At 51.5% G+C, this 26550-nt stretch overlaps 1 protein-coding gene across 2 annotated transcripts in view; it reads left to right on the top strand.

The window, feature by feature from the left end:
* The window catches only part of LOC122390881 (DE-cadherin-like), a 33502-nt gene extending 6952 nt beyond the window's left edge, over nucleotides 1-26550 (top strand). Inside the window, exons 6-34 of one of the 2 annotated variants that reach the window (XM_043384300.1) lie at nucleotides 154-295; nucleotides 440-531; nucleotides 2316-2441; nucleotides 9797-9946; nucleotides 10216-10410; nucleotides 10736-10938; nucleotides 11518-11704; nucleotides 11952-12128; nucleotides 12468-12660; nucleotides 12974-13117; nucleotides 13416-13531; nucleotides 13769-13927; nucleotides 14179-14313; nucleotides 14535-14684; nucleotides 15021-15192; nucleotides 15655-15860; nucleotides 16905-17087; nucleotides 17275-17421; nucleotides 18158-18346; nucleotides 18995-19145; nucleotides 20831-20933; nucleotides 21425-21621; nucleotides 21953-22089; nucleotides 22307-22537; nucleotides 22797-22932; nucleotides 23351-23497; nucleotides 24546-24704; nucleotides 25131-25299; nucleotides 25346-26550. In XM_043384300.1, the coding sequence (XP_043240235.1) occupies nucleotides 154-295; nucleotides 440-531; nucleotides 2316-2441; nucleotides 9797-9946; nucleotides 10216-10410; nucleotides 10736-10938; nucleotides 11518-11704; nucleotides 11952-12128; nucleotides 12468-12660; nucleotides 12974-13117; nucleotides 13416-13531; nucleotides 13769-13927; nucleotides 14179-14313; nucleotides 14535-14684; nucleotides 15021-15192; nucleotides 15655-15860; nucleotides 16905-17087; nucleotides 17275-17421; nucleotides 18158-18346; nucleotides 18995-19145; nucleotides 20831-20933; nucleotides 21425-21621; nucleotides 21953-22089; nucleotides 22307-22537; nucleotides 22797-22932; nucleotides 23351-23497; nucleotides 24546-24704; nucleotides 25131-25299; nucleotides 25346-25352 (4503 nt within the window). In that variant the 3' untranslated portion in view covers nucleotides 25353-26550. Of the gene's footprint in view, nucleotides 1-153; nucleotides 296-439; nucleotides 532-2315; nucleotides 2442-9796; nucleotides 9947-10215; nucleotides 10411-10735; nucleotides 10939-11517; nucleotides 11705-11951; nucleotides 12129-12467; nucleotides 12661-12973; nucleotides 13118-13415; nucleotides 13532-13768; nucleotides 13928-14178; nucleotides 14314-14534; nucleotides 14685-15020; nucleotides 15193-15654; nucleotides 15861-16904; nucleotides 17088-17274; nucleotides 17422-18157; nucleotides 18347-18994; nucleotides 19146-20830; nucleotides 20934-21424; nucleotides 21622-21952; nucleotides 22090-22306; nucleotides 22538-22796; nucleotides 22933-23350; nucleotides 23498-24545; nucleotides 24705-25130 lie in introns of both variants that reach the window. The other variant, XM_043384299.1, reaches the window with a different exon arrangement.

Below are 26550 nucleotides of genomic sequence, written 5' to 3'. Positions count from 1 at the left end.
AAAAGCAAATCATACGAAACGCTTTGAAAGAGCAAGTGAGCCTAAGCGCCTCATTCCGTTTGTACATACCTTGGTCTGGACGAAGAGGTCCATAGATATATTGCTGGGGATACTCGACGGTAACGTTAGCCTAACCACTCAATGCATTGGCAGTTCACGATAAACGAGCTGACGGGCGTGATTCGGCTGCGCTCGGGGGAGATCCGATTCGACAAGGAGGAGTACCGGTTCACGGTGGTGGCGAGAGACCCCTCCGACCTGGAGGATACGGCGTCCGTCACCGTCCGAATCATAGGTCAGTCGGCGCGCCGGCAGGCCGGGTCGGCCGTGCTCGGTTATATGTAGGTAGGTACTCAGTGGAGGAGTTGGAAATGGGAGGTATATTGGCACATCGGCGTCAGAGGTGGCCGAGTGCTCACTGAGTTCTGAACACCCACAGATGTGAACGACAACAGACCCGTGTTCAACGACTGTGACCAGTACCAGCCCGAGGTGGCCGAGAGCCAGCCCGCTGGAACGTTCGTACTGAAGGTAATAGCGACCATAGGCGGCGGAACAGGGGGGGGGGGGGCACCGGGGCACCGTGCCCCCCTTTGATTTTGGCATTTTAACATTAACCCTATGGGCGTTGCATGGAAAGAATGGGGTCAAAAGTCGGCGGTGCCCCCCCCCCCCTTAATCGGAAGGTGTTCTGCCGCCACTGATAGCGACAAGTTAGTCCTGTAGGTATGTACAGGGTGGAAAGTAATTACGCGAACATGTATTTTCTTACAATTTCGCCCGTCAGTGGAGATTTTGTATGAGCGCGGGCTGTCATGGAACATGATTGGTCGTGTTTGCTGTCGCCTCATCTACCAAAAGTGACCTTACTTTGAAAAATGACTTGGAAGGTCTACAACACGTCTCGACTTCGAATGGTGCAGACGCCATACGCTGCACAAGACCACAATGTGCAAAGATCGCAATTTGGTGTTGCCAGGGAAAGCGTTTGTGATTAATTTGGCTGGATTGGTGCGGAAGGGACTCGGAACGGACTCGGCACCAGCATTACTCAATTACACGTTTGGTTGAAGCATAATAAGTTCGCGGTTTGGCATAATAAGTTCGCGTTTGGTTGAAGCATAATAAGTTCAATAATAAAGTTCGCGGACTTAAACAGCAAAGCCGTTGGCGGCAGTAAAACCTCGGCGAATTCAGGCGCCGAATGGGTGGTCACCATTTCCGCGACCAAACGACAACAGTCGACCCGAAAACTGGCGAAATGGTTTACTATGGCCGGGTACCCGATCTAAGATATCACGATTCATACATAAATCCGTGAAAATTCGAAAATCAAGCCGTACAAACAATCGAGATGGCCAAAACTCATGAATTAACAGCAGGATTGTCAATTTAAGTTTTCTAAAGACCGGCAAACCTGAACAGAGGAGGACAGGCAGCTGGCTTTGTGTTTGGGTGAGACATCTTCGAAGCTATTTCATCCGTCAAACCTGCAGAACAACGCGTTGGGGGCTGCTGATGCGTCCGACGTCCCGCCCGTCCCAACCTTCAAACATCCGGCAAAGGAACACACATCAGCGTGTTATGAGCGCCCGGATGGTATCAGAATTGCATGTAGTGACCAAATAGGCAACCAAAAATAAAGTATATAACTAGTGGAACATCTTTCCAGACGAGTCTCTTTATCTAATCCACCAACGCACCAAAAGGGGCAAAATGATTGAGCGCACTTTTGTGCCCGACGCAAAGAAACTCTTCTTCGTGATTGATAAAGTCCTTCCTCTCACGGCCAAAAAGACGCAAGACTGGTGCTTTGAGAACCTGTTTTTCTTCTGGGCATATAATGGTCAATCTGGGAATAGCCCAGACCTCAATTTGATCAAAAATATCCAGGCGACTCTTCAGGAGAGCGTCTAAGAGCTGCTAGTAGCCACCAACATCGATTGCCTCACCAGACAGCTCCAGGAGGCGTGGACTAAGCTTTGGCCAACAGTGCTTGACATGCTCATGTCAATTATGCCTGAACGCCTTTGTCAGTGTATCGCACATAAATAGGAATATATGAAAGGATGAAATTTTCACGTCACCGCCGCTTTTTCCATTGCTATAAGACGAAAAAGTATGTTCGCGTAATTACTTTCCACCCTGTATATGTAATTTCAATGCTTCGTGCTGAAGATATATGTCGCTTTGCAGCCCTATTTTTACCCCTTATGAATTGATTTGTCTATCACACTGGTTCTACTGTTCATCATTGGATACAAATTCGTCCAGGATAAGTCTTGGTGGCAAAATTGACGTCTGGTTGTTTCCAGGTTGTCGCTGAAGACGCCGACAAAGGCCTCAACGCTGAACTGGTTTACGCCCTGGTTACCAGTCCCAACGCCCCCGAATCGCTGTTTGAGATCGATTCAGCAAACGGAAGGCTGACAACAAGCAAGGTACCTACGCCATAGGTTGTGCAGGGTGGGATTGCATTTTCTGAGAGCGGTGAGGTTCCTTTCATCGCGTGCAAAATCAGAGGACACTTCTTCACGTGGCCGTCACTAATTACACACATCTTGATGACGAAAATAATGGTTGCCTGAATATGTGGTACGAAAAGTCACCCAGCAGGCCTGAAATGTAGGGGAGAACGGGGCGATTTGGCCGCTCTTTTGTAAAAACGATATTTTGAGAAAACCAGTGCGCGTTTGGCCGATTTCTCCATGGAGGGGTGTGAGGCGTTCAATTGTTGTTCCGGCCTATTACTTGCATCATGCCGGGACATCTCGTTTCGGTAGTAATTAAACGTTTTTTTCAAAGACTGCACGGCGGCCAAATGACCCCGGTACCGAGGTCATTTGGCCGGGGGAGTGGGGTCATTTGGCCGGGCATGTGATTCAGAGATATACCCATTACAGAGCTGAGACAACCTGAAATATTGTCGCCCAAGATTGTGCTTAACTCATGAATTCTGGATTGACTCGACGCATGACTGATGTGACGATCCAGATGCCCCAATGCTGATACAAATGATGAGCATCGTGTCTCATCTTTGATTTGCCTAAAATCCTTAATTTTTCAAAGGACTAGGACTCGATTCATTTGAATCAGTGCAAGTGAGGAGCCACATTTGATTTACGGGCTTACGACTCATGAGTTGAGCAGTAAGTGCCCAGTGATAACAACAGCCAACCGTAATGGCTGCCAAATCGTAGATTGCTTTAGACGACAATCGCCCTGCAAAAAAAGTCCTTTGTGCACGAGTTGTTTGTTTATTTCAAATTCTGTCGTAAACATAAAATCAAAACGATTCCAGCAGGACCCCGCTTTTTGCTCCTCGCCATGTGCCTGTTGCTCGTCCTCCAAAGCCGTCCGCTCCGGGCTGCTAGTCAAGATTTTAGAACGCCCTTTCTTCCGACCGGCTTTTCGAACGTTGATGAGCAGCTGCGGTCCGGAAGTGGTCGGATGGACTCTGGGCTTCCGACAAGCGGCAGGCAGCTGGAGCACGGCCGCGGCAGGCAGCTGGAGCACGGCCCCGGCAGGCAGCTGGAGCACGGCCCCGGCAGGCGGCTGGAGCACGGCCGAGGCTGGCGGCTGGAGCACGGCCAAGGCCGCGGCGTGCTGATCTGCCGTCTCTGGGGGCGACGACCGATACGAAGACCGCCGTCGGCGCAAAGTCTTCGTCGTCGAAGGTATCCCGGTTGAGCGGCGATATCCCGGCCGCTTCGAATCCTTAAAATTAAGGATGTTCTTCCACGTGAAGCTGTGGCGTCTTAGGCACGACGAAAAATCGTCGCCACCTGTGACCTGGTGGAGGTCGATGTGACGTCCCGGGTTCACCATCTGCCGCCGGGTGCCGAAAGCCAATCAGCGGACACCTTGGTTAGGTCGTCCCTTGCATTTAGACTGCGCCGCATTACCATCCTCAGCGGCAAAACTTAGCCAGCGCAGCGCGTCGCTCGCAGACTAGGCAAAAAATCAACGGAGTCGCTAGGCGGCCAATTCGCCCCGTATGGGGCGGCCAATTTACCCCAATATGACATTTTTAGGAAAAAGGGTCCGCAGACGAGCAAAAATTGTTACTTAAACTTGCAAAAGGGTCAGACAGCTCCCCGAATTACCAGATTGTTCTACCAATACAGTTAAAATTTTGATGTCACCCAAATAAGGGACACCATGCAATTTTTCGTAAGGAAGAAAAAGTTACGTTTTTTAGCCAAAATTCAAATATCGTCGGCTTTACAAAAAACTGGGCGTGGGCGAGTTTCCTAAGTTTCTTTCCAAAGTAGTTCTTATGACGGCGGATGGTGCCATATTCAAAAATAATCGCTCGGGACCGTCAAAACGCGTAGGCATGGGGCGGCCAAAGTGACCCGGGCGGCCAAATGACCCCGCTCTCCCCTACTATTGAGCGCAGAATCCGCGCTCATACCGGGACCGAAGCGGGACAGGTCTGGTGTATCAGAGAGTGTACCGATAGTGTGCTGCGGAACAGTATCCCATCCAGGCGGCTGCTGTCTGGTGAACTTGGGTCAGCCGCCGCACGGAAGGCAGCCGCCCCGGCCTCCCTCCCCCCGAGTGGGGGAGGGAGGCCGGGGAAGGGGAGCGATACATGCAGTCGCAGCCCGCGCGGAGTTTATAGGGCGGCAGTGTGTACCGTGTATATTGGGATTATTTCTCCAGCAAAGTTTTGGGTTTGCTTGAAGTCCACTCACCACTGATCACGGTGGCTGTTTGCAGGGAGCGGGCCCGGGCGGTGTCAGCAGATAGCTGTTCTCCTACACAGGCAGGCCACAGACATGGTGAAACGGTGTATTACTGTAATATGGCTGACCAGCCGGGGAAAGACCCCTTTCTGTAGGAATGCGATTAAAGAGGCTTCTGTGTTTTAAGGTGTGCCGTTACGTAGTTTCGGATCGTCCTTAAATTCTTCGCCCTCTTTGCTCTCACCGCAACGTTGTATAGAAAAACTCCTGATGTTTTTGGCCTTGCTCCTTGCTCTTAACCTTGCTCTTCCAGACCATGAGCACACTTTTTATTAACTATAAATGGAAAATTGCCATGTTTCTCAAAAATGCTCATCTCACCTTAATAAAAAAATCCGTTCCTATCAAATAAGTACCGGAGGCACAAATCTCACCAGAAGTTTGAGCCGAACTATAAGCAAAAATGCCACAACTTCCCTATGGCCACCGCCATTCTGTCTGAACTAGACTTTTTGGTTCTCCAAACTATATGGTAACATAACGTCAATGTGACATAACAATTCACATTTATTGGGCATGCGTCACGAATGCATGCCCCTCGGTATTACCGTTATGAAAGTTGCCCGAATCGGCGCTTAAGAACTTTGCAATTTAAAAATTTAACCCTCGCCCGTGGACGGCATTTCGCCATCCTTTCCAGTGGAGGGGGAGGGGGGTACCACCCCTTCTGCCGTTTCGAAACGCGTTGTCGTAGAGCTTAGCGGAAAAACAGCGTATTGCTCTCGACGAGAGCTCGCGATTGCGCATATTACTTTTGGCCATAGGTCAATATTTGACCTAGGTTTGGCAGATTAAAGATCAAAGCTCGGGAAAATCGGCATTTTTTAACTTTGCGCGCCTGTAGCGTCGCCGCTATGGCAGATATCGTCATGGAATTTTCACCATCGTATTTCTGGATGAATTTGGTGCATTTTGGTGTATAGTTTGTCACATTTTACGCGATAACTTCCGGGGCAGAGCGCCCGGAAGCCGGCGGGGTCGCGTTCGCGCCCCGGGTGGTCGAAAATGCCGTCTGACAGTTGGGGTCGGAAATGTGATCTAACCTGTCGGCGACTTCTCCTTGACCCTGAGACGCTCAATAAACCAAGTGCCCGAGATTTATTTGGCCGTCAGATTGAGATTGAATGAATGAAATGAATTCAGGGCCAAAAATTACCGCCGGAAAGTCAAACTTCAAGAGGTCACCAGAGGTCACTGACCTGAACTAGACCTGACCTGAGCTTGACCCTACATAGGTCAATGGAGGGTGTGTCAGTGCCATGTCAGTCACTTTTGACCCAAACAATGCCAAAGTGTAACCGATATCATCGTTAAAAGCACGAAAACTACGATTTCGTGCAAAATCGGCCTGACCTTGTCACCTTTGTGACGTCATAGCTCTGTTACCTGACCTGACCCGGTCATTTTTTCTCCAAAAGTTTCGCAAAGGATGGTCCATAAGGTAGCCGGAAAGCTGGCGGCACTACGTGCCGCCTTTTTTCGCTATTCATGAAAAACCTCAGAAGAGTGCGGCCCTTTCCACGGGCGACAATTAAAATAAATATCACATAGTGCACCAATCTTCCTTTTCATCTTTTGCACAACCGTTTTATGAATCCTCAATGCAAAAGATGTCAAAGCCGGAACCGTAGTCGGTCGGAGTGAACAGTTTTATTAGTAGTCGGAGTCATTCAAAATTTGTCGAAGCCCTGGGTGCTGATAGAACTCTCGCTGTCAATGAATTAGAGTTGACTAATTCATTGGTAGAGGAAATGACTGCAATAGAGGAATGACTGCATGCTAGTAGCAACTACGTCTAAAAACGAAGCTTAACAGTTTTTCAAATAATAAAACAAGACATGCCAGGAGTGTCAGCTATATATTTCTTCAAGTGAAGTCCTGGGGTTTGTCGGATAAAAGGTTGAGTAATCAAGTCTATTCTCACTGCACATAATCCAGCGATGCTAGGTATATACAAGTGCTGCTGATCATAGCACTCCTAGCTCGCACTAATAGTTGAGACGTTTCAAGCCCCCTGAACATCACATCACGAAAAAAATCAGGCATCAGCCTCTTGTCACTGTGTTACATTTGCACTAATATACATCTTGCACACTAATCACATGTAGGTAACATAAGTAAAATTTATAAACAAAACACTGTTCTTTAACATAAGATGACAAACAAACAGAACGGTTTAGTAGGAGGTGTGGCCGCCCGCTGCCTCGGAGCACTGCTCCTGGCTCCAGCCGCTGCCTCATCGAGGCCACCAGGCTCCGGAAGTAGCCGGGGCGGCGGCGGAGCTCCTCCCATTTTGCCAAGACGGCGGCCCAGAGCTCGTCCTGGTTGAGCTGCCGGGCCGGCTGGCGCAGCTCCTCCTCCAGCTCATGAACCATTAGAGACCACACATTTTCGATGGGGTTCAGGTCTGGGCTCATTGAGGGCCAGGGGATGGCACGAACCTGCGAACAAAACCATGTTTGTTACTCACTCTAACGTGATATAGGTTGACACATCGGTCATGACTATGAAGCTGTATGGTGCAACGAATGACACCTGTTGGAGAGTGTTTGATCATTACTGAGCAATTTTGTAAGGCATCTTAAGAACTTTTTAAATAATTGTTTAAGTTATCTCAATAAGTTTACGAGTATAACAGGCGGGGACGAGGCGCTGGCGACCAGTGGCAAAGCGGCCTCCCGCACATAGCCGTAGGCCTCGCCGCCTCTAATTGGGATGCATTGCTGTTGGGGTGAAAATGAATAAACAGATAAATAAATAAACAGCATCTCAAGATTTTTTTTTTAATAATTCCATCAGGTCACCGGTAACCTAGCTAAACCATACCACAACTTAAGGCCGCCCCACACTGGACCTCGCATGCGGGTTGCGAGTTTGCGGGTTTTGAGTTTGCGGGCATAATACCAACTCATAGAGTAATTAGACCGTACCCTCATGGTCACTTCATGAATGCTGTGAAGCCGGTACACCTTCAGAAAACTACATATAGTCGCAATACCAGCATGAACGGACCAAAATTCGACTCCAACGAAAAACCCGCAAACCTCGTAGAGCTTGCAGACCTCGCAGCGAGAAAAATCGAAAGTTGACTCAAAATCAACTTTTGGAATGCGATGCAAGGTAGCTCGGAAGCTAAAAACATGCAGACTCGCTTGTTAGATAGTAGTGTGGGTCGCTCAGCTAGATTGTATTATTTGATTTTGAAGAAACCCGAAAACCCAAAAACTCGCAACCCGCATGCGAGGTCCAGTGTGGGGCAGCCTTGAGAGTTAGCAGCCATGATAGTTTTATGATGCCACTTACTGAGTCTGCGTGGTCTTCGAACCACTGCTTGACTGCCCTCGCTGTGTGGATAGGGGCGTTGTCTTGCATTAGAGTCCAGGGTCGCTCCTCGTCAGGGCGCATTTCCTCCACGGAGGGCAAAAACACCTGCCGGAGTAGTGAAGACATATTTAACAACAATGAAAAAATGCACATGTTCACAAGGGTATACAGTCAACTCAACCAGTGACAACTTAACCAACGTGGTTTGTGACGATAGAGCCAATGCATTTAGCACACTGGTTGAGTTGTCACTGGTTGTCACTGGTTGTCACTGGTTGAAATGTCGCTGGTTGAGTTGTCACTGGTTGAGTTGTTACTGGTTGAGTTGTCAATGGTTGAGTTGTCACTGGTTCAGTTGTCACTGGTTGAGTTGTCACTGATTGAAATGTCACTGGTTGAGTAGTTGTCACTGGTTTGACCTGCTTGAAATGTCACTGGTGGAATTGACATGGAACCGTTTGCAAGAGTGCGGGGAAGACGGCGTGCTGGGCAAAAACGATATCTACCTGGACTGGATATGACTTGTGCAATCGAACGTTTACTGGCATTTGACCTGTTACACAAAGACCATAAAACGTTTATCTTAGGTTTTGTCTCTTAGACACCCAGAGGGCAGGAAACCGCCAACCATTGTTCAGTTGGTTCGATTTTTTATGTGCTCTGATTTTGTCTCACAAACTTTACAAGCATTCAGCATGAACATAAAATGTTTGAGCTGTGGCTCTGGCGACATTAAGCGAAATCCGAAAAAAAATTACTCGCTATTATTATCAATCCTATCTTGAAGTAAATAGTTTGACACTTTTCTAATTTGAAAATGTTTGAAAAAGACCTGTGGTCGAAATAAATATTACATTCTGTCAAGTAAAGTATATATTTGTACAGCATTAGTTTTGGTAATTATCGAGGAAAAAAGGTCATGTTTTTACATTTTCTACTATTTATAAACATGTTCCTCGTACAAGCACTATACATTAATAAATAGTTTGACACGTTTAATCAATTAGACATGCTGTTTAATCGACATATTATCATTATATGCTGGCCCGATTAGTCATTATGGCCCGATATTATCATTATGCTGGGCCGATTAGTCATCTGATACTACACGCTCGTCTTGACCTAGAAATGCAGAGACAACAGCACCAAATAAAAAAAGAAAAGTACGAACCTCCACCATGTGCCTGACTTCCTCCTCCGTCGTCTTCCGTTTTCTTCCACACTTATCATAGCGCGCTTTCAAACCCCTTTCCCCTTCCTGCTCATAACTGTGTTTCCACCGTCTGGCAGTTATAGTTAGAGCTACACCGAGAATCTCTGCCGCCTGCTTGACAGAGTGACCTTGATCGAAAAGCAAGATGAGCCTGCCCTTGTCAAGATCACTGAGGTGTGCCATCACGCTCACGTTGACGTCTAGCCGCACACACTCCACGCGGGCTGCGGCCGCATACTGAATGGCTCTCCTTCCCCGGCTTTCCGCCCCACTCGGAACAGAAACAGCCAGGTCATGTCATTCCGTGACCCTCAAAGGATACTGTGCCGCATCACACTAATCGGTACACTCTCTGACACACCAGGCCTGCCCCGCCGTGGCCCAGCCTCGGTCCCGGTATGAGCGCGGATTCTGCGCTCAATAGTACCTACCTACCTACCTACCTACACAAACAAATAAAGCCATACATGCAGCTTACATGCGAAACAAAACATTGTTTCTGCCGCAGAAATTCAACCGCGACGCCCCAGACCACGAGAAGTCTCTGCGCGTGATCGTAAAGGCCAGCGACAAGGGCACGCCGTCGCTGGAGGGCACGTGCGCGTTCATGGTCACCGTCCTCGATATCAACGACAATCCGCCAATGTTTGACAAACAGGTAAGCCAAATCGCTCGTCTTAGTAACTAGATCAACGGTTGAATGACAATTAAATAAATAAGAGGGCCATGTATGATTGTGTAAAGCTGAGATATCAATGGCTCATAGTCAATTTTTTTTCACATGTCGCACAGGCGTAAAAATCTCAGGGAGGAGCATGGTGCACTGACTAGCCGAGATTTCCCAGTGAGTCACAATACCGCGGTGTCGTTATCAGCCCAGCGTCATCCCGCAGTGTGTGTAACACTTCCGACGGCGGCCCGTTTCAGGCGTACGAGAACAGCGTGGCCAAGGACGTGAAGGTGGACACTCAGGTGGAGCGCGTGTCAGCCACCGACGACGACATCGGACCGAACGCGGCCATCACCTACTCGCTGGAGGCCAAATATCCGCCCAACGCGCTCGACTTTTTCCAGATCGACCCGCACACGGGCATCATATCGTCCAAGATGTCTCTGGCGGCTGTGAGTAGCCACGGTTGTGAAATACCGGTTTGCACGAAACACCACCGTGCGAAGGTAATCGGGGTGTTACAAATAGGCTGAAACATAGGATAAGATGGCCACGACTTCAGGCTTCTAAGAACCCAGGTCTAGGGGTCCAACGTCAGGCATGGCTCTACTGAGAGGGAAAATGCTCGATTAATAATCAGCGTTTGCCGTTCCGATCACGCTGATTTGTTTTGCGTCACTCACCTTCAGGAAACCTGTGATAGACGCTGTATGACTCACTAGTTTTTGAGACACAGAGACACTGCGTGACGCCCCCGCCTCCGTGCCGCTCCACCAGCTCGGCACCAACACGGAGGTGCTGCTGACAGCCGTGGCCACGGACCAGGGCAAGCCGGCGCTCAGCGCGCGGGCGCAGGTCACCATAGCGGTGAAGGACTCCAGCCTGCAGCCGCCCACGTTCACCGAGCCGCCGCAGCCCCGATACATGCTGAAGGAGAACTACCGTGACACGGAGACGCCGATCGCCACCCTGCGGGCCGTGTGAGTGGCTTAGAGGGGACGGGGACAGTCAGGCCCGGGAGACTCACCCCTGTCGGCCTGTCAGTCGTGGCCCCAGTGGTATGGGTGGCTCAGAGGGACGGGGACAGTCAGGGACGGGAGACTCACCCCTGTCGGCCTGTCAGTCGTGGCCCCAGTGGTATGGGTGGCTCAGAGGGACGGGGACAGTCAGGGACGGGAGACTCACCCCTGTCGGCCTGTGAGCCGCTAATCCCGGCTATGTGGGTGGCTCAGCGAGGGAGGGGGACACAGAGGGTACACACTGATGACTCACCCCTATCGGCATGTGAGTCGCCACTGACCATATCGGTTATCGGATGTCCGGTATTCGATAACGACGACACGGTCACGCGGTGTCGGAGCGACTGGCGCAATGTTTGGAATGAGCCTAGCTCAATGGAAGTGGACGATAAGATACCTCCACCGTTCGCAATGGCCACCTACATGCATTTATGAAATATTGCGGAGATGTTGAACAACTTCAAATAAAACTCTCACCTCACTTATGCAGATTGTGTCAATCGCAACACCGTCATCATCGCCAGCGCCACGTGTTCGCAGTTCAAACCTGGAGGGCAGTCCAAAGGTGTACTACGAACTACTCCACGGAGCCCAGGAGCAGACCAACAAGTTCCGAACGTTTGTTGTGGATGAGAACGAGGACGGCGAGGCCATTGTGCGCTACGGCGGCACGAGGCAGCTCGACTACGAACAGACACCGGCGTACAACATCACTGTGGTGGCAACGGTACGTGATCGCGGTGCGCAGCTAACAATATCCACGGGCTTATCCGGGTTGTATTATCCATTTCGAATGTACAAAATGCACATTGTCACTCGTATTGCTCGAGTGTGTTTACCGAATATTCTAAATTCTCGACGCAAATGAGCTCGAGTTGAATACAACCAAATCCAAGCAAGTCCTTGGCTTCCACATGCACAGGCAGGCAGACCATCCGATGTGTCTCTGACCTGCGTTGGACGCTTTCTGACAGACGGACCAGCAGACGTCAGCGCAGGTGACGTTCCAGATCGTCCTGGAGGATCGGAACGACAACGTGCCGACGTTCTATGACGCCGACCAGGCCGTGGTGCCGGAGAACTCGGTCCCGGGCACGTTCGTGGCCGTGGTGTCGGCCGTCGACGGAGACGCCACGCGCCCAAACAACCAGGTGCGAGAGCGGAACGGCATGCACATGCAGTTAGCCGATATGAGACAGTGGTCAATCAGTAGAGCACGGTGTTCTAAATATGTATTAGTATATATTGTTATTTTGTTCGGCCAGCAGTACACAAATGTTGCAAATAAACACAAATATAAATAAAAAATTAACTTAAGTTAAATGACTTAAGTCTTGACTTACAAAGGGCTGTCTACACTGATGAATGACCACTACATATGGAATGGCATTTAGATGAACTACTTAAAAATTCCACCAACCATAACTATATATTTAGATGCACTCATAACCCGTTGACTAACTTGTTGGGTATGACCATGTTTGATCCAGGTGACGTACAGCCTGGACCGCGAGTCGGCCGAGTACCAGCTGTTCAGCATAGAGTCCGGCACGGGCCGCATCTCCACGCGAGTGTCGCTGGACCGCGAGGACGCCTCCCGTCCGAGCCCGTTCTACACGGTCACCGTGTACGCTGAGGACGGAGCGCCGTCCGACATCTCCCCCGACGGGCAGCCAAACAAAGGTAGGTATACACACCTCCCCAGCCCAACAAAGGTAGGTATTATACATCTCCCCACAGGCAGTCCAGCAGAGGTCCACATATACATCAGTCCACATATACATCTCCCCAGACAAACAGCACAACAAAGGTACAGACATTATCTCCCCCGAGTCCAACAAAGAGTCAAATGAAGCAAGAAATCGACGCTACAGTGTAGCACAGACACCTGCATTTCAAAGCTTTGTTACATGCATGAGGTCGTTGTTTTCCCACGATTGAAAGGTGTTACCTAAACGACATCACGAATTACAATGAGTTCGCCGTTGCGTTTCAGACAAGCAGCGCATCACAGTTGAGATCGGAGACGTGAATGACAACCCGCCGAAATTCGAGACGGCCATCGACACGGCACACGTCAAGGAGAATGTCGACATCGGCTCCAAGGTGTTCGACATCAAAGCCACCGACATTGACAGCGGTGAGACACGGCAGACCGGCGGAGATGCGGCGCTCGCCGCCCAGTCGAGCTGCCGATCAGAGATTACTGCGGCCAGAACAGGTGGCTGCGTGGATCTCGTCAAAATCGGATCATAATGTCAAACAAATGTCACGGACGTGTGTGCTTCGATCTTAATCAGCCTTTGTTTGTGAATTCTACTTACTTCCTGATAATGACGCTCATCTGTTTGAAATGAAAGGGTCTGAAACCTTTTCGTTTTGCGGCGTATACCTATGTATTGTCACTGCTACATACATAGGTACCTATTTGTCTGCAGATTCCAAAATAAACTACCAGATCACTGGTGGAAACCTGGGAGCGGCGTTTGACATCGACCAGGTCACCGGCACTGTGACAGTCAAAAATAACCTCGACTATGAAACAACAAAAAAGGTGAGACATGTAGACTGCAGTGGATGAAACAGCGACTCTCGGATCGTGGTGTCTCCATCGAAGCTGTTTCGCGGTGCAGTGTGTTTTCGGGAAAAGTTTGAGACAAGCTACAATAAAAACAAGATATTTTCTATTTCATTTAATAAAGCCTATTTTTTTTTTGCGTTCAGGTTGAGTGTTCTACGAAATATCATATCCAAAACTAACGTTGTGCAACTTATTGCCATTTACCAAAAGTACAACATCACCGTCACTGCTTCGGATGGAGTTTACGAAGACAGTCATCAGGTCACGATTGAGGTGGAGAACCAGAACGACGTTCCACCGACCTTTGACCAGCCTAGCTACGAGAAGTCCATGCAGGAGGGTTACCTCCCTGCCACGCCCATTCTGACGGTAGGCCAAGATCAGTTCGGTTGTAGCAATCCGAATATCATCTGTGCCCATCTATTTGTCTAAAGATATGCCATACGAGCAAAATAATATGTTAGTATTTCATGTTACAAATGGTTATATTGTCAAGCATACAATGTCAAATAAACACGGCTATATGAAAGCAAAACAACTTGACATCTTCTAGATATTCAATTCACCTCGTTGCGATGGGGCACGTATGATGAGCTGAGTGATTTCCGTATATTTGACAGGTGACTGCGACCGACCCAGATCCAATCGGGACACCGTCCATAATCTATAAACTGTCCGGACCGGGAATCTACGAAGATCATCCGGAACGGAATGTGTTCAGCATTAATAGCGAAGGAGAAGTGATCGTTATAAAGGTAGGTAAAAACATTCTGGTTTCATTCCTGCGACTTCTCACATTATACCTAGTATGCGATCCTAAACGTAATCGCACTCAAAGCGTCGGCGTGCGAGGCGACCTGCGAGTCGATTTTGGCAAACGGATCCATTTTGTTGTTCAGATATAACCTATCCCATTTGTTTCACGACTGATCGTCTCAGACGTAAATAACAGCCAATTGTCCCCTCCCTGCGGCAGCCGCTGGACAGAGACAAGGGCACCGGAGGTCGCGAGGTCTGGGACATCTCCATCCAGGCCTGGGACGACGGCGGCAACGGCCTCTTCTCCACGGCCCAGTTCAAGCTGATGCTGTCCGACATCAACGATAATGCACCCTATCTAATTCAGGTGAGAGCGGAGCGGAGCGCGACCGGAGCGGGGTACGTTTGTGTTCGGCCATTAACCAACGTTTGTGTTCGGATTATCCAACGGTATTGGACTTTAACCTGGGATATTTCGACATACCTGCGGCTTTGCCAGAGGTATAAAGGGGGGTATAACTCTCTGTTTCGCCTTACCTCGTCTTTCTGCCGGCTTTGGGGCAGATTACTCGACAGGTTAATTCAGTGTTTCTTTACGAGATCCTTCCGGTTCGATTATGTATCACTTTTACGTTGCACAAACTTAAATACCTTCTTTGAAAACCATTCAATGACAGGCAATATCTGTTATGGTTGTCGACAGTCGGCAGACTCCACGCCCGTCATAATGGAAAACAGGAAAATCGACGGTATCAGCATTTCGGTGGAGGCGGACGACTTTGACGACACAGAGATGAACGGCGCTCCGTTCTCGTTCGAGCTGGATCCGGCCGCCAGTGACGACATCAGGAGCAAGTTCAGCGTCACCACCGGCGGTAGGTGCACGCAACGGGGTTTCCATTCCCGCCAGCTGAGGCGCGGGGGCTGGACCGGCCCGCCGCGTCGCTGCCACGGCGCCGGCCGGCCGGGCTCGCCCACCGTGCAGTGACGCCAGCAGGTGCGATAGCGGCAGCTGGCGGGGACCGATGGGGCCGTGCTGGCGGTGGTGGATACCACACCATAACCACTCGGCCCACGCCGGCGCCGCCGGTCTTATCGGGTGGACGCCACCCGGCCGACCAATCGGGGCGGGGCGGGCGGAGGGGGGGGGGGGCGCCGCCCGATAAGCCGGAGGTGTGCACTGTGCACACCTCGCCGCCCGACCTAGAGATGCAGAGTTCTGACCAAATGACACACCGCAAGCTTCAACCAGTTACTGAAATCGAGGAGGGGAGGAATTCTCTTCTGCTAGAGACACCAGCGGGGCGCGAGTTAACGCTCATGTCCGCTCTCCGCAGATGACGGAACCGCTCTAATCCGTCCTAAAATGGAGTTTGATCGTGAAGCTACCAAGCAGTACAAAATTCCAATTTTGGTCAGCGACAGCCCCAGTGCCTACCCGAACCCTCTGACGGGCACCAGTCTCTTCACCGTCATCATCGGCGACGAGAACGACAACGACATGAAGCCCGGCTCCAGCGTCATCAGCGTCTTCAACCTCGAGGTAAGCCCTGCCTTCGCACTGCAGGTCACTAATCAGGATGCCTATTGCCTATATCTGGGAACGGTTGCTGGGCGTCCAACAGCGAATAGCTCCCCAGGGTACAACACAACACCGGCGTCCCTCCCTCCCGCGGGGTAGGATGCCATCGTTTATCTCAGCCCCAGGGCTAAATGCCGTTGTGTGTCCTTAGGCAATCCCTCAGGCCCCTTCCCCATTACACGCACATCAAGAGTGTCTTCGTCCCTCTTCCAGGGTAAGACGCCGTCTCCCATCCCTTTCCCAGGGTAAGACGCCGTTAAGCCTCCCTCCCTCCCTCAGAGAAAGACGCCGCTCTTCTCCCTGACCCAGGGTTAGAAGTCGTTGCCCCCCCCCCTTGGTAAGATGCCGCCGTTTCTCCTTCCCCCAGTGTAAGACGCCGTTGTTCCCCCTCCCCAGTGTAACACGCCGCTGTCCCTCCCTCCCGCAGGGTAACACGCCGTTGTCCCCCTCCCCAGTGTAACACGCCGCTGTCCCTCCCTCCCCAGTGTAACACGCCGCTGTCCCTCCCTCCCGCAGGGTAACACGCCGCTGTCCCTCCCTCCCCAGTGTAACACGCCGCTGTCCCTCCCTCCCGCAGGGTAACACACCGCTGTCCCTCCCTCCCCAGTGTAACACGCCGCTGTCCCTCCCTCCCCAGTGTAACACGCCGCTGTCCCTCCCTCCCCAGTGTAACACGCCGCTGTCCCTCCCTCCCGCAGGGTAACACACCGCTGTCCCTCCCTCCCCAGTGTAACAAGCCGCTGTCCCTCCCTCCCCAGTGTAACACGCCGCTGTCCCTCCCTGCCGCAGGGTAACACGCCGCTGTCCCTCCCTCCCGCAGGGTAACACGCCGCTGTCCCTCCCTCCCGCAGGGTAAGATGCCGCTGTCCCTCCCTCCCCAGTGTAACACGCCGCTGTCCCTCCCTCCCGCAGGGTAACACGCCGCTGTCCCTCCCTCCCGCAGGGTAACACGCCGCTGTCCCTCCCTGCCGCAGGGTAACACGCCGCTGTCCCTCCCTCCCGCAGGGTAAGATGCCGGACACCGTCATTGGCCGGGTGTATGTCGACGATCCGGACGACTGGGACCTGCCCGACAAGACCTTCACCTTCGTGGACGGAGACCAGCGCCGGTTCGGACTCGACTCCAACACCGGCGACATCACCATGCGCCACGGCACCAGCAACGGCACCTACCTGCTGAAATTCTCGGTAATCGCTTCAGCTGTGTGCGCAGCCTAGCACCTGGTGTCGCTAGCGGGCGATCTAACGTGCAATTATGAGGGATAAGCCACACGTTATACAGTACACTGACTGACTCTTTTTTTCATGAGATATGCTGTCGGCAGTCCTGCGGCGCAGACCAATCAGCACCGTGACGTTTACATGTGTGGGCCAGGTGTACGACGACCACTGGAAGTCGACGGTGGACGCGGATGTGACGGTGGTGGTGCGCCTGCTGCCCCGCGAGGCCGTCGTCCAGTCGGGCTCCATCCGCATCGCCCACCTCTCCGCTGAACAGTTCGTCACCGCCCAGAGCCAAAACGTGAGAAGCAGTGAAATTCCGAAAACATTAACATGGGGCGTATTCCGAAAACGCTTGACCCAGGGTCCATCCAAATATGTTAGACCCGGGGATAAACTAAAAACGTGACAGTCATGAGCCAAGGGCATCCAGAAAACTTTAAAACGGGTTGGGATGTGTCACAAAAAAATGAGACCCGGAGTATTTCGAAAACGCGGATATACCTACCCCTCCCCCCCCCCCAAATAGCATAGCAACTGCAGACACCATATCACGCGTTTGAAGCATTTCTCCACGCCCCTCCCCCACCCCAGAGACGGTGACAGTCCCTCCGCGTTCTCCGGTGACAGTCCCTCCGCGTTATCCGGTGACAGTCCCTCCGCGGTCTCCGGTGACAGCCCCTCCGCGTTCTCCGGTGACAGTCCCTCCGCGTTCTCCGGTGACAGTCCCTCCGCACTCTCCGGTGACAGTCCCTCCGCACTCTCCGGTGACAGTCCCTCCGCACTCTCCGGTGACAGTCCCTCCGCGTTCTCCGGTGACAGTCCCTCCGCGTTCTCCGGTGACAGTCCCTCCGCGTTCTCCGGTGACAGTCCCTCCGCACTCTCCGTTGACAGTCCCTCCGCGTTCTCCGGTGACAGTCCCTCCGCGTTCTCCGGTGACAGTCCCTCCGCGTTCTCCGGTGACAGTCCCTCCGCGTTCCCCGGTGACAGCCGCCCAGCGTTCTCCGGTGACAGCCCCTCCCTGTCCTCCGCCGCAGACGCCGTCGCGGTACACGGCGCTGGTCTCCGAGCTGGCGCGCACGTTCGCCATTCCCGAGGAGAATGTCGACCTGTTCGGCGTGCAGGACAACGGCGCGGGCGGCGTGGACGTGCGCTACGCGGCGCACGGCTCGCCCTACTACGCCAGCCAGAAGATGGACGGACTGGTCAGCGAGAACGTCCGACAGGTCAGACGGACGGGACGGTGGGCAGAGAGTGGCCCTGACGGACGGGATGGTGGACAGAGAGTGGCACTGACGGACGGGACGGTGGACAGAGAGTGGCCCTGACGGACGGGACGGTGGACAGAGAGTGGCACTGACGGACGGGACGGTGGACAGAGAGTGGCACTGACGGACGGGATGGTGGACAGAGAGTGGCACTGACGGACGGGACGGTGGACAGAGAGTGGCACTGACGGACGGGACGGTGGACAGGGAGTGGCACTGACGGACGGGATGGTGGACAGAGAGTGGCACTGACGGACGGGACGGTGGACAGAGAGTGGCACTGACGGACGGGACGGTGGACAGGGAGTGGCACTGACGGACGGGACGGTGGACAGAGTGTGGCACTGACGGACGGGACGGTGGACAGGGTGTGACACTGACGGACGGGACGGTGGACAGAGAGTGGCACTGACGGACGGGACGGTGGACAGAGATTGGCACCGACGGAAGGGACGGTGGACAGAGAGTGGCACTGACGGACGGGACGATGGACAGAGAGTGGCACTGACGGACGGGACGGCGGACAGAGAGTGACACTGGTCTAGTCACGATGCAAATGTCATTTGCTTGAAGATATCGATATTCACACGTTGGCTTACTTTTCAGTTTGAGGAGTCACTCAAGATTGAGATACAGCAGGTGAACATCGACGAATGCGTCAATGAGACGACTTGCGATGGTAACAGCTGTCTGTCAAGCCTAAAGATTTTCGACAATGAAGTCTATAAAATCCAGACAAATCTGACATCCATCATAGGTAAGCCATTGACAATGCCTAAGTTGCAGCCTCGTCACAAACAAGACGAACTGTGAAATTATATTCAGTGTTTTATATTCAGTGTTATGCGCATAAGTTTCTCATCGAGATATAAAATTTCCATAACACTTATACAAGATTAGATATTATTCGGCATAGTAGGTACATGGATATGGGTTTTACGTCTTGCTGTAAAAGTGGCCACCGGTCTTAGTTAGGACGGCCGGTTTCTTTTGCGCGGCGTAGTAAGGTCGCCGCCCTCCTCGCGAGGCCGGTAACGTAAGTTAGCCCGCGACCTGGTGGGGGGGGGGGCTATTTTTTGCCCCCCTCCAGACTTTTCGATATATCTCCAGAACCGCTGCGCCGATCGTCACCAAACTTTCAGTACCCTCCCGGACATCAATTTTACACATTGTGACCAAACATTTTTCCAAAGGCTATGATAGGTTGGCCGGAAATGACGTCAGAGTGACGTCATGTTCTGCCGTTTTCGACCCAAAAAAGGGTTTCGCGGGAAGAGCTGTCAGGCCTATAGCTTTGCAAATACAGAAAATGATAAAGACATAAGAGCTGTAGAATGAACAGGGCTACAAAACTGCTATCTCGGATTTTTGAAATTTTTGGATTTTGACCCCCAAAAATCAAAAAATAATTTTTTGGATATAATAATCGAAAAATCCAAGTTTTTTTGAATTTCGCAAAATCCGGAATATATGTGATAGTCCTTACCGCCTTCCATCCACATACCAAAATTGAGATTGATACCTCTTTTTTTTGGCGAAGTTATAGCGAAAAAAACTTCAAAATTGATGACGTCAAATTTTCAAACTCAATTTTTAGCGATTCTAGACCCCGTAGCGCAAAACAAAGACCACCATTAGACTCCCCGTGACGAGCTGCATCGAATCAATACCCATTTTATGCAAAACTATCAACTTTAAAATTTGACCTTTTTTGGCCTGACCTTGACCTGACCTTGACCTGCACTTCACCAGAAAGTGACCTAAGCCGTACCTGATAGTCTTATAACCAACACCATTGAGTTGGAAATGAAAAATTGGCCATAAAACATGCATCACACAACCTTAGTAAAGTTCGGCTCATGTGACCTGACCCGTGACCCTTGGTGACCTGACCTGTGACCTGACCTGGTATTGTCAGTGACCTCTAATAGCAACATATCTACTAGGCAACTGACGCCCTATCGCTGATTCTCGACAAAATGCGTTTTCCTCGGTGTTATAGCGCATTCCCTAGAAGACCCGTGAACGGTGAAACATTTCATCTTTGACCTGACCTGTGACGTCATCGGTGACCCCGAGGTCAATGAAATTTGGTTTTCTTCGACAAATTTGACAGGCCTTTCGAACGCCGTTTGAATTTTGCGGATCCGTCCAGTAGTTTCGGAGATACGGGGGGGGGCAAAAAATAGCCCCCCCCCCCCCCACCAGGTCGCGTTATAAACAGACCCCACCAGGGCGCGGGTTAGGGCCACTAAAAAAAGATATTATTCATAGGGTGTCTGGGGCTCTTCGTATAACCATTTCGGCACAAAAACCTATCATCAAATTCACGAGTGTCCTTTGATTGATGTGACCTGCTCGTGTCAATCACACGACCTGCACTATTGGCATATGCCACTCACTGACCACTGTGAGCCACGTAACGTGTGTGCTCCGTTCCAGGTGTGAAGACGATGATGACTTACGATTGCGGCAAATGTCAGGCGCCGCCTCCGGCCGACCCCTGCATGAACGGCGGACACCTGGTCACCGACCCTGTGCCCAGGTAGGCATCTCCTCTCTCTCCCCTCTCTCTCTCTCTCTCTCTCTCTCTCTCTCTCTCTCTCCCTCTCTCTCTCTCTCTCTCTCTCTCGCTCTCTCTCTCGCTCTCTCTCTCGCTCTCGCTCTCGCTCTCTCTCGCTCTCTCTCGCTCTCTCTCTCTCTCTCGCTCTCGCTCTCTCTCTCGCTCTCTCTCTCGCTCTCGCTCTCTCTCGCTCTCTCTCGCTCTCTCTCGCTCTCTCTCGCTCTCGCTCTCGCTCTCGCTCTCTCTCTCGCTCTCTCTCTCTCTCTCTCTCTCTCTCGCTCTCGCTCTCTCTCTCTCTCTCTCTCTCTCTCTCTCTCTCTCTCTCTCTCTCTCTCTCTCTCTCTCTCCCTCCCCGTACCGTTTGTCTATGCGGACCATCAGCTGAGGTGATGGTGATGAGTTGATGTTTCCTATGTGCCCCCCCCCCCCCCTCTGATAGTACCCGCGTGACCGGCCGGGCCGCTGTCTCTCAGGTGCCAATGTCCAGACGGCTTCGGCGGCCCCAACTGCGAGGGACTCACCATCCACTTCAAAGGCGAGGGGTACGCCTGGTTCCCGCGGCTGGGCACGTGCACCGACTCTCAACTGAGCTTCGACCTAACCACCAACTCGGACCAGGGCCTGGTCATGTATAACGGGCCGCTGGGCCCACCGACCGGCGGCATACAGGGTGAGCGCCGGGTATACAGGGTGAGCCCCGTGCCGGACATACGGGGTGAGCCCGGGCCTCGATGCCGCATAGATGTTGGATGGGGAGTGTACTAGGCAGGCGGCCGTCCGTCCACTGCTAATCACGTATCAACATGCAGCATCTCCTATCCGGAGTACTAGGCTACCTTGAGTTAAAATTGACAGGTACACATCCTGGCAATCATTTTTCGTGGAAAGATTCGTCATGCAAGCATTGGACAATTTCAAGATAGACAGCATCAGAGTTAGGGATATTACAGCACGTGATCCTTCCAGCTCTGCGATTCCAACAGCCCGTTTTTCTCTCCCAGACTTCTTTGCGGTGGACGTGTTCAAGGGCCGGCTGCGGGCGTTCCTCAACTACGGCTCCGGGACGTTCGTGGCCAGCCCGCAGACGCCGGTGGACGACGGACGGCGCCACCACGTCGACGTCATATGGAGTGCACAGGTCAGGCACAGACTTGTTTTGAAGCCTGGTCAACCAGCATCCGGACCGACAAGTAAATACAAGTGTAGGCAGCTACACTCAAATGTTATTACAGCCTACAGGTGACCTTTCCCTCGGCAATATGATAAGTCAGTATTTCATTTACACTTCAGCGCTGTGCTGAATAGGTCATCCAGCTGTCACTGATGACCAGAGTATCCCATTGCTGCATTTCCAGGAGGTGACGGTGCTGCTGGACAGCTGTCTGGGACGCCCAGAGTGTCAGAGCAGCGCCGAGGCGCCACCGGCGCCGGGCGCGCTGGCCCGTCTGCTGAACGTGGACACCCCACTGCAGCTGGGCGGCTCGGCCGTGCCACTGAGCGTCGTCCGACAGGCCATGGCCTGGCTCCAGGTGCCCGAGTCGGAAGGGTTCTACGGCTGCCTGGAGAACGTCACCTTCCTCGGCACGGTGAGTCTAAGCCGGACGCAGCGCGCGGCACTCCGCGCGAATGAGCCGCTCTGCTCCTGCCTGCTGTTGCCGCGTCTGCTGTGCGCTCCGATTCATATTGAGACAATAAATAGTGGTCATTCGAGCTAAGTTAAAACTAAATTAAGGCGATAAAAAGTGCGTGTCAGAGATCAGTATGTTGCAATCTGTAAGTCTTTATGCTTCGTCCTTTTCGAAGCAGCTTGGATGAAAAACTGAGCGTGGATCTGCGTTTTTACAGGCGTACGATCTAAGCAATCCAACATGGGGCGAGGAATACACCAGCACTTGCGAAGAACTCATCGTGCCAATACCAGTGATATATGCCGATTCGAGTTTCTTGGCCGCCATCTTAACCTGTCTTTTCCTGGCAGTCTGTAAGTACAAATCTTTTTCAGCCACTTCCAATGCAGTGTTTGTCTGCTTGCTTAGTTCAGTAAAGCACGTAATCGAGCTAGACCTTACATCCATGATTTTGCCTTACATAGGGTTGATGCCTGACGCGTGCGACAGGACGAATGGAAAAAGGGAGTCATTATAAAATGAGTTTCTCTTAAAACCACGAAATCGCCCAGACCTGTAATTGAAGAGCTTTGTAGTCAGCAGCGGCGCACTCCCCTCTCCTTCACCAGGTGTGAATACCGGTCACCGATTAGCGCACCGTATAGTACGGCTATATCCTCAGTCAATGTCTGTCGGATGCACAGTCAGAAGTCCCAGTCTCGGTATACAGTCGCCAACTAAGGAAGTTTGTCTGTCTGTCTCGATCTGTCACATGATGGCTGTGATTTCCAGTGCTGCTCGCCGTGGCCATATTCATTCGCCAACGGAACGTGAAGAAGTACAAATCGCTCAAGGACCAGCTGGGGATGGACACGATCGGTCATGACGGCATCGACTCCACCGAACCCAGCACGCTTCGAGTCGAGGACAGGTTCAGAGGTGGGTACGCGGTCGTACGGATAGGCCGGGGCGCCGCTCACCGTTCCTCCACGAGGTAGGCTCCATTCCTAATCGCGTTTCAGCCTTGTCCGCTTTTGGTTCAAGGAGTTGCTAAATCAGGCTGAATCAGGCACCAGTTTAATATCGAGAGCGGATTGTAGCCGCTTGCCCACTACCTCTAGGTACCACCAATGATTTAGGTACGACGTCTATACCTACATCATCAGAAGCATTGCCAATGCATTTGTTACATAGTTAGGTTAAAATCTATACACATCGCCATTGTGAAGCAAGTGAGATAAATCGTTGGGTGGTCCCTGAAGTTGCATTTGGAAGGCCATCCTTCCCTGCATTATGCGAGGGGCGCTGTCCCGTGCTGCAGCAGTGCGCGCGTTCGTAGCCGAGACATGTACTGCGGCACAGCATGAGTCCAGGCGCTCACTACTAGCGACATCTATGTGTGGGGACGAGCATTAGTTGAAATACCGGTGCTTCTACGCCACCTCCCGGTTGCAGCGTATACCAAACTTGTTCTCCGCTTGGCGTGGGCCGTGGATCGATGTATTGTTACTTTACCGCGTACATACGCTCTACCACCATCCCAATCGGAGACGTTGACTCGATGAAAACGTCCATTTGGTGTCAATTTATTCGGGTATACCCAACATTCACTGACATGCATTGTATATACTACACCTTTTTGCACTCAAAATAGGCATCTTTTCATTCAATTTCGGCAAATTGCATTCAATTTCAGCGATCTCTCATTTGCTTTGAATAGAGAGATCGCTAAAATTGAATGCAATTCGCCGAAATTGAATGAAAAGATGCCTATTTTGAGTGCAAAAAGGTGTAGTACTCTGCACATTTACAGAGCGGGGAATTGTATTGTACCTATGTTTTGTTTATAGACCACTGTGTCGCTTTCAAAAGTTAACTCCGACAACAGAAGGGAGTGTCTACATAGAAGACACACAGGAGAGCTGTAGACATTGGCTGGTAAGTGGTAGGTATAGGGCCTGCGACTAATCCGACGTTTTCGTTTCAGCTGAGGAGGTTCCGCCTTTGGCTGCGTCGGCCGCCTTCGTTAGCGCCAGCAATGAGGCCATTGACGACGACAACCTGGATGCTGCGCGGGACGACCTCCGGAACTACGCGTATGAGGGCGCCAGCAGCACGGCCGGCTCCCTGTCCACCATCAATTCAGGTGGGAGCGCGCAGGGCCTGTTTCTGGAGATTACACATCGCTCTAAGTTGCCGTGTCGGGTTGCGGGCAGTTTGGAGAAGCCAACGTTTGTGCAGAGGCTGCTGTTCCCCGCACTGCAGGCACTATTTTTGTTATGCTGACTGACTGCACAGCCCAGAATCGCAAAGCTTCATTTCACTATGCAGCGCTGAGCTGCACGTAACCATTGATATTTTTCTTTACCGAGTATTTCAAAGTGCTATTCTGTGCTTGTTCGGCTTGCTCTTGTCGTTGGTGAACTCCTCTACCATCAGGTGACTTATTGCAAAATAAATGTATCCCAAGCGTGTCTTATCATGTGCAGAGCTGTACAAAAGCGCCAGGGCCAGTGTTTTGCCTCGCTAGGGGAGCGCGGGTGTCACCTAACCCGTCATCTGTGTGTAACAGGCACTACCGACGCCGACATGGAGTTTGACTACCTGCTGGAGATGGGGCCGCACTTCCGGCGTCTGGCCGACATCTACGGCGTGAGTGAGAGGTTCGGACGTGCGAGTTCGGACAGCGAGGATGGAGAGCCGTCGGCGGCGACACTCGACACGGAGCCAGGAGAGTCGTGGTGCTAAAACAGCGGCGACACTCGACACGGAGCCAGGAGAGTCGTGGTGCTAAAACAGCGGCGACACTCGACACGGAGCCAGGAGAGTCGTGGTGCTAAAACAGCGGCGACCGCGCGACACGGAGCCAGGAGAGTCGTGGTGCTAAAACAGCGGCGACACTCGACGCAGAGCCACGAGAGTCGTGGTGCTGAACCGCGGCCACCGCACGACACGCGCACGAGACAGTGACAGGACATTGAGGGAGAGGGGTTAGAGATAACGCGTGACAGCTTCACTTCTGATTTGCTTTGCTGGGTCCGAACTTTGGTTGCTTCACTACGAGCTCAGATACTCAAGTCTGGCCCGCTAAATAGGCGCTATGCTGCACCTAAGCTGCGGGTCGTCTAAGTGATTGATACGCTGCATCTGTTCCAGTGATTGATTAAGAGACGTCGGGACAATTCGGTTGTTTAGGCCGATTTCGGTTGTTTGATAGTACATCTGAGTCGTAGCTTAGCAAGCTTAACCAAACCCGTCCTTACCATTCACTGATCACCTAAGGAAGCGCAACAACAGTTGTGTTCCTCTGAGAGGCCTGAGTGCGGTCGGGACTCTCGGGCATCGAGCGCTCCGACTCAGACAATCGCTCTTTTGAAGTGCCAAGGACGTGCTTAAAATGCTTGCATCTTGTCAACGTTTGAAATCACATGTTGTGTTTTTCATGGTAAAAAATTAATGATTTGCACTCACCGTTTAAACGGCACATGAGAATTGCATGGATGCCTTGTGAAAGATATGCTTCAATTTTTCAGTATGTAGACATTTGTATCATTCAGTGCAAATATTGCGTGTAGGCATGAAAACGTATGAATTACCAAATAATGATCAAGATTCAAGAGCGTACGAATATATATAATTCAATCTCCATCGTAATTTGTGTTACTGTGTCCATTAATCTAGTTGTGTTCAAATCAATTGCAGAAGCTGTAAAGTGTCAACGTTTGAAATTGCTTAATTTCTGCTGATCCATGGTTAGAATTGATGATTCTCGGTAAAAATGGGTTAGGTAAATAAAGCCTTCTAAGCTTTGTGTGGTCTAGCTATCGTTGGCAGCCTGAGATGTAAGTGATCTGTAGCCAGGAAGCTGGTGTACAGTTTCACTGCGAGTACTCCAATATGTGCGCGTGTTCATGATCGTTTGTGACTGTTTCGCACGAACAGTGTCTGAACACTGTACCTATAGAAGACTGTAATACAAGCTTCTTTTCCGA

The sequence above is a fragment of the Amphibalanus amphitrite genome, unplaced genomic scaffold, assembly GCF_019059575.1.
Source record: "Amphibalanus amphitrite isolate SeventyFive unplaced genomic scaffold, NRLGWU_Aamphi_draft 000413F_arrow, whole genome shotgun sequence".
In the NCBI taxonomy this organism is placed as follows: Eukaryota; Metazoa; Arthropoda; class Thecostraca; order Balanomorpha; family Balanidae; genus Amphibalanus; species Amphibalanus amphitrite.
This window is presented reverse-complemented; position numbering and strand designations above follow the sequence as displayed.